Below are 14,446 nucleotides of genomic sequence, written 5' to 3'. Positions count from 1 at the left end.
CTGTCTGACCTGGGCAGAGGTCAGGATTTAGAGGCTCAGGGTTGGGGACTAGCTCCTGGCATTATTGTCCCTCCACTGGGGGCTGTGGCCGGGGGATCCCACCTCATGGGTGGGTGTGGAGGCCACAGCGAGGGACAGGACCTGCCTCGGGGTGCCCCTCTCCCACCCTCCCTGTCTGGGAGGGCACCCCCAGAAGGGACAGAGTTGGGGGCCTCCTCTTGCTATTCGCTTTCTTTTCTGGCACTGACAACGACACTTGCTTCGTTCAGACCCAGGCACAAAGGGGTCCACTCCCATGTCACAGGGAGGCCTGGCTGCCCCACCCTCTGAGCATACTGAGTCAGAGCCCGACCCTCTCAGCCAAGCCTCCTGTCATCCTGCCCCTTGACAGAAGGGGAAACTGAGGCTGGGAGCAGGAGGGGGCGGCATACCAAGGCCCATCCCAGTCAAGCCTCTGGATATCCTGTCCCTTGACAGAGAGGGGAACTGAGTCATGGTGTCCTCTGGAGGGGGGCCATGTCAGGGTGGTGCCCTGGTCTACCTGGAGACCCTGGCCAGGCTGTGGCTGGAGCCTGCTGCCTGAGTCTCTGGTCATCCTGGGCCTGAAGGTCCGTGGGCTGGGGGAGGAGAGACCTGGTGCCTTGGGGTCCAGCACTTGAAGCCCCCACCTGTGGTCAGTTCCTAGTGAGGGTGGGGCTACAGCTCCAGACACCCCACCCCACCCCAACCCAGCTGGGGTGACCAGGCAGAAGTCAGCTGCAGGCTTTAGAGAGGAGGAGAGAGCAAGGGATGGGGGTTGAGCCTGGGTGATTCTCACCAGCCTCCCCTCAGAAGGTTCTAGATTCGAACTCTGTGGCTGGAGCACTGGGCTGTGGCCAGCTCCCGGCCGGGTGGGGCAGGCTGGGAACTGAGGGTGGATGATGACAGTGATGGATGGGGCGGCTTGTTCCGGCACATTCCGTGTTCTTTCCCACCACTCCACCCAGCCTGGGGGCTGCTTCCTCCATTGGCTGATTAGGACCCCAGGCTGGGAAAGGACTGCTCAGTCTGGGAAAGATACAGGGTCCCCCAGCCATCCCCAGGGACCGCCTCCAGCTCTGGGAACGGGATGCAGCAGGGGGAGGGCTGGGGAGGGCGGGGTGGGAGCAGAGCCTTTGCTAGCCAGGGGCCTCCCATGCTCACAGCCGGTGTCTGAGTCTCACAGCTGGTAAGGGGGGGGGGGCTGGAACAGAAAGCCTTGGCCGAGTCAGCTCCTGGGCCTTGAGCCAGGCCCCCCAGTGCCCATGATGCTCCGGGGGGTGGGGGAGTGGGACTAAGCAGCTGGGAGGGGGCATGTTGGGGTTGTCTTAGGGCCCGGCTCATGTGAGGGGCTGTGCAGTCTGTTCTGACCCACAGTGATCAGAACCCCCCTGCCCAACAGAAGGAAGCAGGCCCATCCGCCATCCTCGGCACCTGTCACCAAGCCCAGGGCTGTGGCCCCTGTGTGTCACTCTGCTCAAGGATCTTCCTGTCTGCTTACCACCACCACCCCACCACCATCCCGCGAATGCCACGCCCATGGTGGGCAGTTCTCCAGTACCTCTCTGTAGGATGGGGGCCAGAGATGCTGTGGGCACCACGGCTGGTGCAGGGACAGGATGCCCTGCCCGCCTGGCATGGTCGAGCTTGCAGGCATAGACCCTGTGGGCACCAGGAGAGGGAGTGCAGCCTGCACCCCTTGCCCAGCTGCTTCTCCAGAGCAGGGCAGCATGCCAGGTGATGCAGGGGCCTTGCCAAGGCTGCTGTGCCAATGGACCTGCCTATGTGGGCACTGCCCGGTGGCCTGGACAGCAGACAGACACTGTCACCCCCAATCCACCCATGCCTGGCTAGCGCAGGGTCTCCCCGGCCACCTTCCCATGGCTCTGGGTATGGGAGCAGCATGTGGCTGGGGCTTGGGCCCTGGGAGGGGCCGAGCCGGATGCCAGAGGCCCAGGGTGAAGGGTAACCTGTGGACAGCTGCAAAGGGGGCTGCTGTTGGCTCTACTGGAGCTCTGTCCAGGTTCGCCTGTCTGCTGGTCTGTCCATCCATGCTCCTGGCCCCAAAGGCTATACTGACCCAACCTGTGTGTTCCTGCAAGTGGATGGTGCCAAAACAGGAGTCACAGAGCCATCCCTCCAGTGTGGCAGTCCACCAGCATTTCCCTGACCACGGGGCAGCCCCAGAGAGAAGGGTCTGGCTCTGCAGCTGCCCCGGGGGCACTCTGCCCCTCTACTCTTCCAGCCGGGGTTGTTGACTCCATTTCTGGCTGGCGCTGCCCCAGAGGCCAGGACGTTGGGCCTGTGTCCTGTGTCCCAGCCTGGCCCCGAGCCCCTGCCCACCCTCAAGCCCCACCTGGGACCTGCTCCTGTCCTGAGTGCACCTGCCTGGCCCTGACAAGGGCGGCCAGTCAGGGGAAGGGCGGGTCAGGACAGCCGGTCGCCGGAGGCCCAGGGACCACGTTGGCCTTCTCCGGTGGTTCTCGGCGCTGGCTGCTGTCCCCACAGCCGGCCTGGTGTTGACACGTCCCCACAGCTGCGGCCACACGTGTGCCCAGCCATCAGCAGGCGGTGGCCTGACAGGCGGAGGAGTGGAGGGGAGGGGCAGGGTGCCCTGCGGGAGGGAGCTACAGCTGATGGGGACAGCAGGTGCCACCGTGGCCGGGTGGCTGCTGTCACACATCTCCTCCTCCACCATCCCCCAGGGGCCTGGGGACAGAGGGCAGTGGAGTTCCAGGGTCACCCGGTGGTGTGTGGCCTGGGCCTGTTGGCAGCTCTTCTGAGCTGGGAGGTTGGGCTGGGCTGCCCGGGCTGCAGACAGAGAGGCAGGGGAGGCTCCTGTGTCACTCACCATCAGGGCTGGGTGGTCGTCATGGGGAGGGACAGTGAGTGGGGAATGGGAGCTGGCTGTCACTATGCTCAGAGTCGCAGGGGCAGGGGATCTGGTAGGCGGTGAGGCGAGACCCTGTGGGGCTGAGCCCGTCTTGGGCTGGAGCATGCAAATCTAGCCCTAGTTTCCCCAGTGCCTGACCATGCCTGGAGGCGAGGGGGCTGGCTCACACCATCCGCTTCAGCTGCAGAATAGCTGGGGGGGCGGGGGGGGGCGGCGCAGGGACTCAGACACTAGGTAACCCCCCTGACTCCCCTCTCCAGGGCCCCCCTGGGCTGGCCACCCTGTTTCTGCTGTCCCTGCACCCGTCCCCAGCGCCGACTCTCCAGTCCGAGTTCAGGTCAGCCACCATCTCAGACCCAGGGTCTCTGTTTGAGTGCTGGCAGGTGCTGGCGCTGTACCCCGATTTCCTGGGAGATTAGAAACTAGCACTGCACCCTTGCTTCCTGAGAGCACTGAGGGTTGCAGCTGTACCCCAGCTTCAGGAGAGTATGGGGGGCTGTCACCGCACCCCAACTTCCTGAGAGCGCTGGAGGCTGGCTGCACCTGAGGATCCTGGGGGAAGCAGCTGGCACCTAAAACAGGTCATCCATGCCTGGCCTTCCGGTGGGCCACCTGCAGGTGTCTTGGGCAGGTGACATCTGGCCCCAGGGCTGTGCCTTTTGCTGGCTCCTGCAGGCAGGCTGGGGATGCTGGGGGCCAGCTGGGCCTCTCCCGCTTGGGGTCTCACTGTCTCTGTCCCCTGTGCCCCCTCCACCCTGCGCCACCTTGGACAAGAAGGCAAGGACACCCTCAGCAGCAATGCCAGACTCCCCGGCTGCCGTGAAGACGCAGCCCCGACCCAGCCCACCCAGCATGCCGCCGCCGCCTCCGGCCTCAGCCCAGGGACCCATGCGCCACCCTCCCTGCACGCCCCACACACGTAAGTGACCGGAGGACAAGCGGGGGCAGGGTGGACAGGTGCCCTGGGACCTCTCCTTATGGGACACCAGGTGGTGTGAGGCCCCCACCTGGGCAGACAGGCCCCTGGTGAACCCTGGTGGTGGTGGTCACTGAAGCCAGGCAGTCAGACCACGCAGTGCGGGTGCTGGCTGTGTGGCCCTCGGCAGCCTCTCTGTGTGTGGGGGGGGGTCCACATCGGTGAAGCCCCGTTTTGCAGGCTGCTGCAGAGCGTAGAGCCAGCAGGGCCTGGCACCCCAAGCCCTGGGCCTGCCCCTCTCAGGACTGGGGCCCATTCGGAGGAGGGGACTCCGAGGAGGGAGCTCCCCTGGGGTCACCAGCAGTGACCTGAGTGCAGCTGAGCCTCATTCAGCCCTGCACCTCCTGGAGGTCAGAGAAGGCCAGGAATCGGCGCTAAGGTGTCAAGGTGAGGACAGCCAGGTGCAGGGGTCACGCAGACAGCCAGGTGCCTGTCCATGCCTGTGGCCATGCCATGTCACTGCCTGTCCTTGCTCTGAGGACGATGCCTGTCCACCCTGGCTGCATGTCCTTGAGTGGCCATGGTGGCGGTAGCTGGTCAGTGTTGGGAGCAGGGACACCATGCTGGGCCCTGGATCTGTCCACAGAGATGAAGTCCCGGCCCTCACCCTCCCAGGCTGCACCCATGGTGACCACGCAGGCCATCTCAGGAGGCTTCAGTGACCCAGGGAGTCCCTGGGTCAGACCCTCTGGTGGGAAGTGCTGTTCCAGCAGCTGCAGAGGTTAAGGAGTTGTTTTCCGGTGGCTTCAGAGTCCTGAGCCGCTGGGAAGTGGGGGACCCCGGGTTTTTGCTGCGTGAACCATTGTCCTGCCCATGTCCCTTTGTCCTGTCCCCACATATCTTCATCCTGTCCCCACAAGCAACCCCATGTTCAGGATCCAAGAAACCCCACACCTGTAGGCCCTTCTGGGGGGTTGGGACCCCAAGAAAGCCCCTCTGATGAGGGCATCAAACCCTTCAGTGTGGTGGCTGCCTCCTCTGTCCACTCAGGGTCCCATGGGACAGCCGGACAGCCTCCCAGGTCAGCTTGTCCCCTGGGGTCCTAGTTCCCAGAAGTGCAGCCTTGGAATGGCTTGGGGGCAGCTGGGTCTCTGGACTTGGCTTTGCCTTGGGCCAGGGGCAGATGTGAAGGCCTGGTGTGGGGCCTGGGCCCAGAGCCCGTCCAGCCTGCCGCGGGTCATTTCTGCGTCCAGAGTCTCGGCTTGGTTTGAATAATGGGGTCTCAGCGTCAGGTGTCCGAAAGATGAAGGACTTGTCTCTCTTTGAGCTGAAGCTCTGGCTCCCCCGGCTGCAGGGGAGCCCGGGGGAGCTGCGGGCAGCACCCTGGGATTTCCTCCCCAGTCCCTAGGCCGCATCATTCCCTGGAAGCTATTGTTGACTGCGGCCCACCAGGCAGGGACTGGCATCCTGGCCACACTGCTAAGAGCCTGCTCCTGCACCAGACCTCAGCCTGCACTTTTTCTCGCCCAAAGACAGTGCTGGCGCTCTGTGGCTCGGCAGACCCCACAGCCACCACAGAGCCAGGAGCAGGGTCGAAGGAGGCGGGGAATCACGGACAGGGTGTCAGTCACTGCTGCCACTTCAGGGGGTGGGATGGGATGCAGACTAAGCCACCTACAACTGGCAGGGCCCTCAAGGACCACTGCACCCTTGCTTACCTCCTAGGGCAAGGGGCTCACTATCTGAGCAGACAGAAATACAGTCAGCTCAGAGACACCAGCTCAAGCAAGCAGGCCTTTCCCCAGCATGTGCTCTCTCCCTGTGAGGTCCAGCCTTCACTTTGTAGCCACAGGTTGTCCGTGGACAACACCCCAAGCCCTGGATCCCAAGAGTCTCAGACTCCAGCCTGGGTCCCGGTGCCTTGAGGAGGGTGCTGTGTGGGGTCACCAAGCAGCTTCTGGGAAGAATGTTTCAAGAAATAGCCCACCGCTCGTGTGCATGCACGCACACACACATACACGCACACACATGCCCACACACGTGCACACACCAGCACACACACATATGTGCACACATATACACGCACACACATGCATGTGCACATGCACTCACACATACATGTGCACATGCATGTCTGCGTGCACGTGCACGCGCACACATGAATATACACATGCACACCCACGTGTGTATGCATATACGCATACATGTACACCTGTGTATTCGTGCACAGTCACATGCACGCATGCACATGCACGCATACATGTACATGCACACACATGTGTGCACACACATACACACAGAGGCCCACCCAGACCACCCTGAGAGGTCACCCAAGCCAGCCCTGGTGTAGGGAAACCAAGGCCTGCGTGGGAGCCCCAGTCACAGATACTGTGGGCAGGCAGGGGCGGCTGCAGGCGTCCTCTCTCTGACCGCCTGTTTGTCTTATTTTGCTTACAGATGGAGAAGACGGGCCTGTGACGTTTCTGCCCCACGGCCGTTACCATGGCTGCTTAAAATGGTCTATGGTCTGTCTCTGTAAGTAAAATAACAGAAACATGGCCTCCGGGGCTTTGTGACTGGCATGCCCCTCCCCCCCAGCAGGGGCCCACCCCTCTGCACCCCCATGGTGTTCCTCCTACCCCCATGACCCCTAGAGAGTTGAGAGTCTGAAAGGGGCCCAAGTCCAGCCCCGGCCTGTGGCTGCCCCTGCCCTGTGTCCCCAGGGCCTCTGGCCTCTCTGAACTCCCCCTCAACCCCTGACCATGGAGCATGGCCTCAGCTGCTTGGGTTGTGAGAGGGCAGGATGGCGTTCATCAATGGGGGGTCTGCCTCAGTGTCCCCACCTGTGAAAGGCATGGTCAGGTCACCCACTGAGGAGTGAGCAAATGCAGCCTGGTGTGGGTGGAGCCTGGGCTGGGTGTCACAGGTGGCCCTAACATGAGTCCATGGGCAGGTGCTGAGGAAGCTTCAGGTGGCCCAGTGGGGAGGACAAGGCGCTGGAGTCCCCGACACACACTCTCCTGAGGCTGCCTGGCCGAGATCCGAGCCAGCTGTGATCCCCCAGAGGCGTCATGGTGCCCCTTCCTCAGGGTGGCAGGGTGACCCCGGTCCAGGATGCTGCCCAGGGTGACAAGGAGAGTGGGGGGGCGGTCCCCGTCCCAGCTCGACCCTGCCTTGGCCGCAGGGGGGAAACCAGAAGATGCTAGCCTGTGCTGCAGACCTCGGCGGGGACACGTGTGTGTGGTCTAACTTAGTAACACACCTGTCGCGGCGCAGGAGCACTTGTGGCCCGAGGTTATTTTCGGCATCTCTTTAGCAAGCTGCTGATATTGCCCGGCGGCTGGCGGGAGGGACGGGCAGACAAGAGGCCGCTCGAGGGACAGGCGTGGAGGGCACAGCCGGCCGGTAAGGGCGGTGGGGAGGCCGTGGGGCCAAGGCAGGAGCAGGCGGGAAGGGCACAGGTTGGTCAGCACAGGCGTCCAGGGGGGCACGCGCGCGGTGGGCTCAGTAATGGTGTGCTCTGTACTTGCTGGGTGTCCCCGTGGTGACAGTGATGGTGACAGGCCATCTCCTGGCCTGATGGGTGACCGAGAGGCTGTCCTCAGACTGCCGGCATGTGTGGGGCTTGTCAGGGCTGGTCCTGAGAGCCAAGCCGGCGCCCTAAGGGCCTGGTCTGGTGGGCTCTCAAGAGGGATCTCGGTCCCACCCTGGTCACCCCTGGGGCCCACAAGTCTCCTCTCCCATGGGCCCTCGAGAGTGAGGCCTGGCTGCTCACAGAACAGGGACACAAAGGACCAGAGCCCGGAGCAGAAGCCCAGCTGACACCAACTGCCCGCCTCACGGAGGGGCATGGCCACCCAGCCTCAGACAGGGACAGACCACCCCAGCCTCTGGTAGGGAACAGACCCACCCCAGTCTCAAGGGACAGCCCACCCCAGCCTCAGATGGGTACAGACTCACCCCAGTCTCAGACAGGGGACAGACCCACCCCAGCCTCAGGGGGACAGCACACCCCAACCTCAGACGGGTACAGACCCACCCAGCCTCAAATGAGGACAGACCACCCCAGCCTCAGACAGGGGACAGACCCACCCCAGCCCATCCATGGTTCCCAAAACTCTGTTAAGTGGGGAGCCCCTCACTGATGAGGAAGGTTGGGGGACACCCAGAGGTTGTAGAGGGAGCTTTTTCAGCTGCATGGGGGCAGGCAGAGGATAACCCCAGAACTGAAGACCAGAGTGCGGGGAGCAAAGGGGCTGCAGGCCAGGAGAAAACCAGCCAAGACGCTCACGCCAGGGCCCCTCAGGCTAGCCCAGGCTGTCACCTCCTGCCAGGCTGCACCCACAGCACTGCATCCCCAGGGCCTCCTGGGGCAACTAGCTGTGGGGACTGCAGCTCTGCAGCAGCCCCTGGACAAGCTGTGAACCTAGGGGGAGGGGACGCTGAGGGGCAGGCAGTAACACCCCCCCCCCACCATCCAGGCAGGCACCACCAGGCAGGGTGCTCCCCAGAGCCAACCCCGCCCAGCGACGTCATTGTCACCTTAGGAGCTGTTACCCTAGCCATTGTGGTCACCACTGTCCTTGTGGTCACCCTGTGGTCACCACGCCAGCCCTCACTCCCACGCCTTGCATGCAGTGATGAGCGGCGGCAGCCACTCGCCGACGGCTGTCAGCGGCGCCCCATCCACACCCAATGGCTTCAGCAACGGCCCGGCCAGCTCCTCCACAGCCGCCCTGTCCACGCAGCACCTGCCCCCGGCCTGCGGCGCCCGGCAGCTGAGCAAACTCAAGCGCTTCCTGACCACCCTGCAGCAGTTCGCAGGCGACATCTCCCCGGAGATCGGGGAGCGGGTGCGCAGCCTGGTGCTGGCACTAGTAGTGAGTCGGGGGCTGTGGGAGCGGGTGCAGCCTGGTGCCAGGGAGCATGGTGGTCTGGGGGATCCTGGGGAGGCTGTGCCCTTGGGCAGTGCCACACTGCTGGGAGCTGGCTAGACTCTGCCCTGAGCACCCTTTCTCCACTCAGAACTCCACGCTGACCATCGAGGAGTTCCACTCCAAGCTCCAGGAGGCCACCAACTTCCCTCTGCGCCCCTTCGTCATCCCTTTCCTGAAGGTGAGCGCACCTTCCCGCCCTGGCCCGTGCTCTCCCCTCAGGCGCACTCCCATGGGCTAGAGCTGTTGGCCACCAACTGTCCTGTGGGAGAAAGGTGGGGCTGTCCGCTCTGGCACAGCCTCAGACCCCAGGGAGCGTCCAACTGCACTGTGGGTCGTGGTGACCAGCGGTGGGTGTGTCTGTTGGCGGTACCTCGGCTAGAAGAGGGACCAGAACCCTGGTGGCACAGTGCCTCTGTGTTGGGCCACTAGCCCAAGGTCAGCGGTTTGAAACCACCAGCTGCTCCAAGGGAGAAAGAAGGGGCTGTGGACAGTCTCAGAAGTCCACAGGGGCAGCTCTACCCACCCTGTGGGGTCACTGTGAGTCGATGGCTGAGTTTGGTCTGAGGGAGCATGGGGGAGGGGGTGATTAGGAGGAGGGCTGGCAATCCATCTAAGGGGGCCTATGAAGCTCTTGCCTGAGGCTGCTATTGGGAGGCCTCGGGGAGAAGGCATCTTGTGAATCGTGCAGGGCCAGCAGTGCAAAGGCCCTGGGGCAGGAGAAGGCATGGCCGTATGAGGGGCATGAGCAAGGGGTGGAAAGCAGGAGGACAGGAGCCCAGCCTGGACAGCCAGGCGGCAGGCAGTGGGTGGATGGGCGTCACATGCAAAGGGGCTCACAAGGTGAAGCCAGCAGGACAGACAGACGGGTAGAAGACGGACAGTGGTACTCAAGGCACCAGTGGTGTCCGGAGCTTCTGAGCCCCTCTCTGTCAGGCCCCAAACTCACCGACTCTGCCTTTTTCCAAGAGGCAGGGTGACCCACACTCCCCCTCCCCCCAACCCTGCTGGTCCATTGGAGGGGATTCTGCTTCTGAGCTGGAGAAGAGCCCAGGTGGTCCAACACCGTGTCCAAGCTGCCTCTGCCCATGGGACCCCAGCCCGCCCCGGGCAGACCCAAGTCTCCCTGTCGCCAGCTGACCTGACAGGAGCCAGCACGGCCCACCTTGCCCTCCCCCCGCATGGCCTAGGCCTCAGCCTCTGAGCAGTGATGCGGGATCACCTGCGAGGGTCCGAGTTCTGTGGCCGCACTGGGAGAGCCAGTTCCACCCTCCACCCTCCAGAACTTGAAGTTGTCCTCAGAGAGGATGCCCACGCAAAGCACTTCACCACCCAGCAGCCCCACCCTGCAGGACATCAGGACTAGGGGGCAGGGGAACTGAGGCTCCCCTCCCAGCCCCCACAGGGCAGTGGTTGAGCCCAGCCGGAACCCTGACTCTAAAATTCCAACCCCCCATGGCCTTGGCAGAGCCTGGGGCGGACACAGCACGGGGCAGGGGGCATACGCCACATCCGCTTCCCCCTCCTGCCTGTGCCTGCCCGCTCACAGCCCCAAGCTGGCTCTCTCGCTCTCTCTCTCTCCCTCTGCCCATCTGGCCATCGCTTGCAGTTCATGAGCAGCCTCCCTACTACCCTCTTTCTTCCCACTCACCGCTGACTCCACCTTCAGGACACAGGCTGCTGCCTCGGTCAGATCAAATATCCGTGGCAGATGTCAGCCGCCCCTCTCTCTGGGGTCAGAGGCCGGGGAGACAGCTGAGTTCTGCCCCCTGGGTCCCTGAACACCACCCCCCACCCTCACCTTCATGCCTTGGGCGCCCACTGGCTTGGCCCTGCTTGGCTTTAGGTGTCTCCTCTCTGGGCACTGGGGGGTGGGAGGGAGGGCACTGTGCCTAGGCGCTCTCAGACCTGAGGGTGAGGGGCTAGCCCGCCAGGGGCTCCGCCTTAACCCTCATCCACACCCACCCGAAGGGGCGCCGCTCACCCTGCCCTGGAGCTCCTGGTGAAATGCCACCTGGAGAAGCCACGCGGAAAAGCAGCTGCCGGCCAGGGTGCATCAGGCGGTTGACCGACCAGTGTCCCTCGGTGCCCCATGCCCCAGCTTGCTATCCCTCTAGGATGTCCCCCGGCTCAGCCAGGCCCAGGCAGGAGAACGCCAAGCCCACAGACTCACTGTGGCCCCGCAGGAGAGAGAATGTCCCAGGCAGCCTCCTCTCTCTCCTGAGAAGCAGCTGCTGGTTTTGAACTGCTGGCCTTGTGGTTAGCAGGCCAGCATCACTGTGCCACAGGGCTGGGGAGCAGCAGGAGGCAGTGCCCAGGGAGCAGGCTCTGCCCAGAAAGCAGGCTCCACCCCCACCAGCAGGAGGGAGCCCTGTCTGCGCTCATGGGCTCAGGGTGACCCGAGAGCAGGCTCTGGCCCCGCATGCTTTACCCATTCGCAGGCTGTGGGCATGAGGGGATTAATTCATGGGCAGACTCCAGGGGGCTGCAGATCACAGGCAGGCAGGGCCACCAGAGTGGATGCTGCATCGTATGCGTCCGAGGCCGAGTGTCTGCACGTGGACAGCCAGGCTGTTCTTCTGAAGTGTGCTTGGGCCGGACTCAGACCTCCCCGTGTGTTACAGGGGAGCCACCACTGCCGACCCTGTTGGGGAGGTGCTGGCGTCTCTCCGGCCTGAGCTCAGTGTCTCAGGAGCCTCAGCAGCACCAGACCCTTCACTGGGACACAGAGCCGTGTGTATGTGGGGGAGGGGGCTGTGACCAGACAGGCTGGTCCAGCGTTCTAGCAGTGTCTCCCTCAGGGTCCCTGGGCTCACAGGGACAAAATTGAGCTGCTCTCCTGGAGGCCTCAGGCTGGCGAGCCCTACCCAGCACCCCATGTCCTGACCCCAACCAAGGGCTGCATTCGGTCTGGGCCAGGGCCCCCCTCTCCCCAGCCACCTCCATTGCAGAAGCTGGGAGATGTTGTCCCACCCAGCGGTCTCCCTGCAGCCAGCTCCCAGCTGGCCCCAGCTGGCCTGGCGACCAGATGTTCCCTCTGCCCTACCAGTGGCCAGCCGGTGTCCCGCCTTCCTGCCATCCAATCACATGGTCCCTCCCCTCATGGCCCAGGGTGGCCGCTGGGTGGGGAGGAGGAGGCGTGTTTGGCGTCAAAGCTCCCTGGGACCATGTTTCCCAGCTGCGCTGCAGGGCTGGCCCCGCTCAGTGCGCTCAGTGGGAAAGCAGGCCTGGCTGCGGATGGGCCAGTGGATGGCTCCTGGGGGTGCACAGGTCAGGCAATTCTGAAGCACATGAGAAAGCGGGGGACTGCACTTACTTATAAATACTTAGGACTGCAGCTCTCCCGAGGGGGCCTGCTGCTGGGCCTCCCTCCAGCACTCTTGGCCTGCCCGCCCACCTGCCCGCCCTCTGACTCTGGGAAGATGCTGGGAAAGCACTGGGGGAGGTGGAGGGGAGAATGCATGCTGGGAAGCCACTGGCACCAGGGTCCAGCTGGGTGGGGAAGCAAGAGGGTGCAGTGGTTAGCACAGGGTGCTGGCAGCCAGGGTCTGTGTGAATCCAGCTGTTTGTCCTAGGCATGTCACCTGATCCTCCTGTGCCCTGCACCCTTGGTCCATCAGATGTGGGAGGGACCGGTCATGGTTCCTGTGGCCAGATGGGGATGCATAGGGGCAGGGTAGGCCCAGGGAAGGGGACCCTGGCGTTGCAACAGGAGCCTCAGCCAGAGCCTGGGACCCATGGGAAGTGGGAGGGGAGGCCGGCCTCAGTGAGGTCACGGCAGGTCACCTTTATGTCCGGATTCACTGCCCATGAGCTGTGAGCCAGAGCTAGCCACTCCCCGCTCCGAGCCCCAACTCCCTCCTCGAATGGATGGATCCCCGTTGCACCCCTAGAGAAGTGATTGCCCCTCTCAGACAAACATTGTGGTCCCCTGGTTAGAATCAGGGAGCATGATTCAGAGTGGTCACTCAGGAGCAAATTGAAGGCGGACACTCTGGGCCCTCGACCCCTGCTCTTGCCTCCCAGCCCCCAGCCCTGCTCTCCCAGGAGGTCAAGCCCCCCTTCCCTTGCAGACCAACCTGCCCCTGCTGCAGCGAGAGCTCCTGCACTGCGCCCGCCTGGCCAAACAGACGCCCGCCCAGTACCTGGCCCAGCACGAGCAGCTCCTGCTGGACGCCAATGCTTCTTCCCCTATCGACTCCTCCGAGCTTCTGCTGGAAGTCAATGAGAACGGCAAGAGGAGGACCCCCGACAGGTAGCCCGCTGTCAGGGGAGGGGCACGCTGGGGGCACCCTTTACTCTTGAGAGTGGCCTCTGGGCCCTGAACTTAGCAGGGGCTCCAGGGGGCCAAGGCTGAGAGTGTGGGTGGACACCATGCTACCTGGACGGGAAATGAGATGTGGGATTGGAGCCCGACTGCCTTCTACAGGGAAGGGGAATGAGTGGTGGAGCTGATACTGCCGTGCATTCTACTACGGGAGATTAGATATCATTCTGATACAGGGTAGCTTTTTTAAAGAATAGGATGACTTGATACTGTGGGCGTGGTGAGCTGTGGGGTTGACACTATGGGGTTTCATCCTATGGGAAGTATGATATTGATTGGTACTCTGTTTTTTGTTTTATGGGAGGTATGATATGGGTTACTACGATGTTGCCCTCTATGGGAGGTGAGCTGCAATCTAATGAAGTTCAACCTTACTTACGAGGCTGCTGTGTAGCCCAGACCAGTGGTTTTCAACCTCCCTAATGCCGTGACCCTTTAATACAGTTCCTCATGTTCTGGTGACCCCCTCAACCATAAATTATTTTCTTTGCTACTTCATCACTGTCATTTGGGTACTGTTGAATCAGGCAACCCCTGTGAAAGGGTCATTCGACCCCAAATGGGTCACGACCCACAGGTCAAGAACCACTGGCCTAGAGGCTCACAGCCTGCCCCGTTTGGGGGCAAGGTCTCCAGGGGGTTCAGATGCCCCTCTTGGAAGCCCTCAGAAAACCAGGAGGGGGTGACGGGGTTCTTCCTGGGGGAGAATACCTGCTTGTTCTGTTGGTGCTAGATGGAGCCCCCATGTCCAGCAGTCCAAAGTCCCCAGAGCCCCTCTGTGGCCCCAAAGAGTGTCACAAGAGTTTTGTCAGCCAGAGGCCAGACTTTTTGACCACTGTGTCCAGGAGCCCCACTTCAGAGTGGGCACAGATTGAGGGCGGTGTCCCCAGGCCCAGGGGCAGAGAGGAGACAGGGGCACAGGGCTGGGCCCCATTGGACTGATCTAATGTCTTGTGGGGCCCTCTCTCTCCATATACCTGCCTCCCTTCTCTCTCCCCCACTCCTGCTCTGTGCTCTTCCTCTGCCCACGTCTTTGCCTCGTTTCCACTGCACACCTGGACCCCGCCTGCTCGCTGGGCCAGGACCAAAGAGAATGGGTCAGACAAAGACCCACCGCACCCCAGCTCCCTCAGCAAACGGCCGTGCACCCTGAGCCCTGCCCAGCGCTGCAGCCCAAGCAATGGCCGGAGCCACCAGCTCAACGGGCTACCTCCCCCTACGCCTCCTCCACCCCAGCACTACCGCCTTGAGGACATGGCCATGGCCCACCACTTCCGGGACCCCTACCGTCACCCAGAGGCCCGGGAGCTTCGAGAACGGCACCGGCAAGTTGGTGAGCAGTGGGGGCACCTTTGTCA

The 14,446-nt window shown here is 62.9% G+C and overlaps 1 protein-coding gene across 1 annotated transcript in view; it reads left to right on the top strand.

Moving 5' to 3' along the window:
• Positions 1-3,682: 3,682 nt before the first annotated feature.
• The window catches only part of CBFA2T3 (CBFA2/RUNX1 partner transcriptional co-repressor 3), a 16,850-nt gene continuing 6,086 nt past the window's right edge, over positions 3,683-14,446 (top strand). Inside the window, exons 1-6 of the mRNA XM_004704736.1 lie at positions 3,683-3,830; positions 6,285-6,362; positions 8,466-8,707; positions 8,853-8,942; positions 12,835-13,016; positions 14,171-14,421. Of these exons, the coding sequence (XP_004704793.1) occupies positions 3,710-3,830; positions 6,285-6,362; positions 8,466-8,707; positions 8,853-8,942; positions 12,835-13,016; positions 14,171-14,421 (964 nt within the window). The 5' untranslated portion in view covers positions 3,683-3,709. The remainder of the gene's footprint in view (positions 3,831-6,284; positions 6,363-8,465; positions 8,708-8,852; positions 8,943-12,834; positions 13,017-14,170; positions 14,422-14,446) is intronic.

This window comes from Echinops telfairi, unplaced genomic scaffold, assembly GCF_000313985.2.
Source record: "Echinops telfairi isolate 266 unplaced genomic scaffold, ASM31398v2 ScPeMD7_2291;HRSCAF=2852, whole genome shotgun sequence".
Taxonomy (NCBI): Eukaryota; Metazoa; Chordata; class Mammalia; order Afrosoricida; family Tenrecidae; genus Echinops; species Echinops telfairi.
This window is presented reverse-complemented; position numbering and strand designations above follow the sequence as displayed.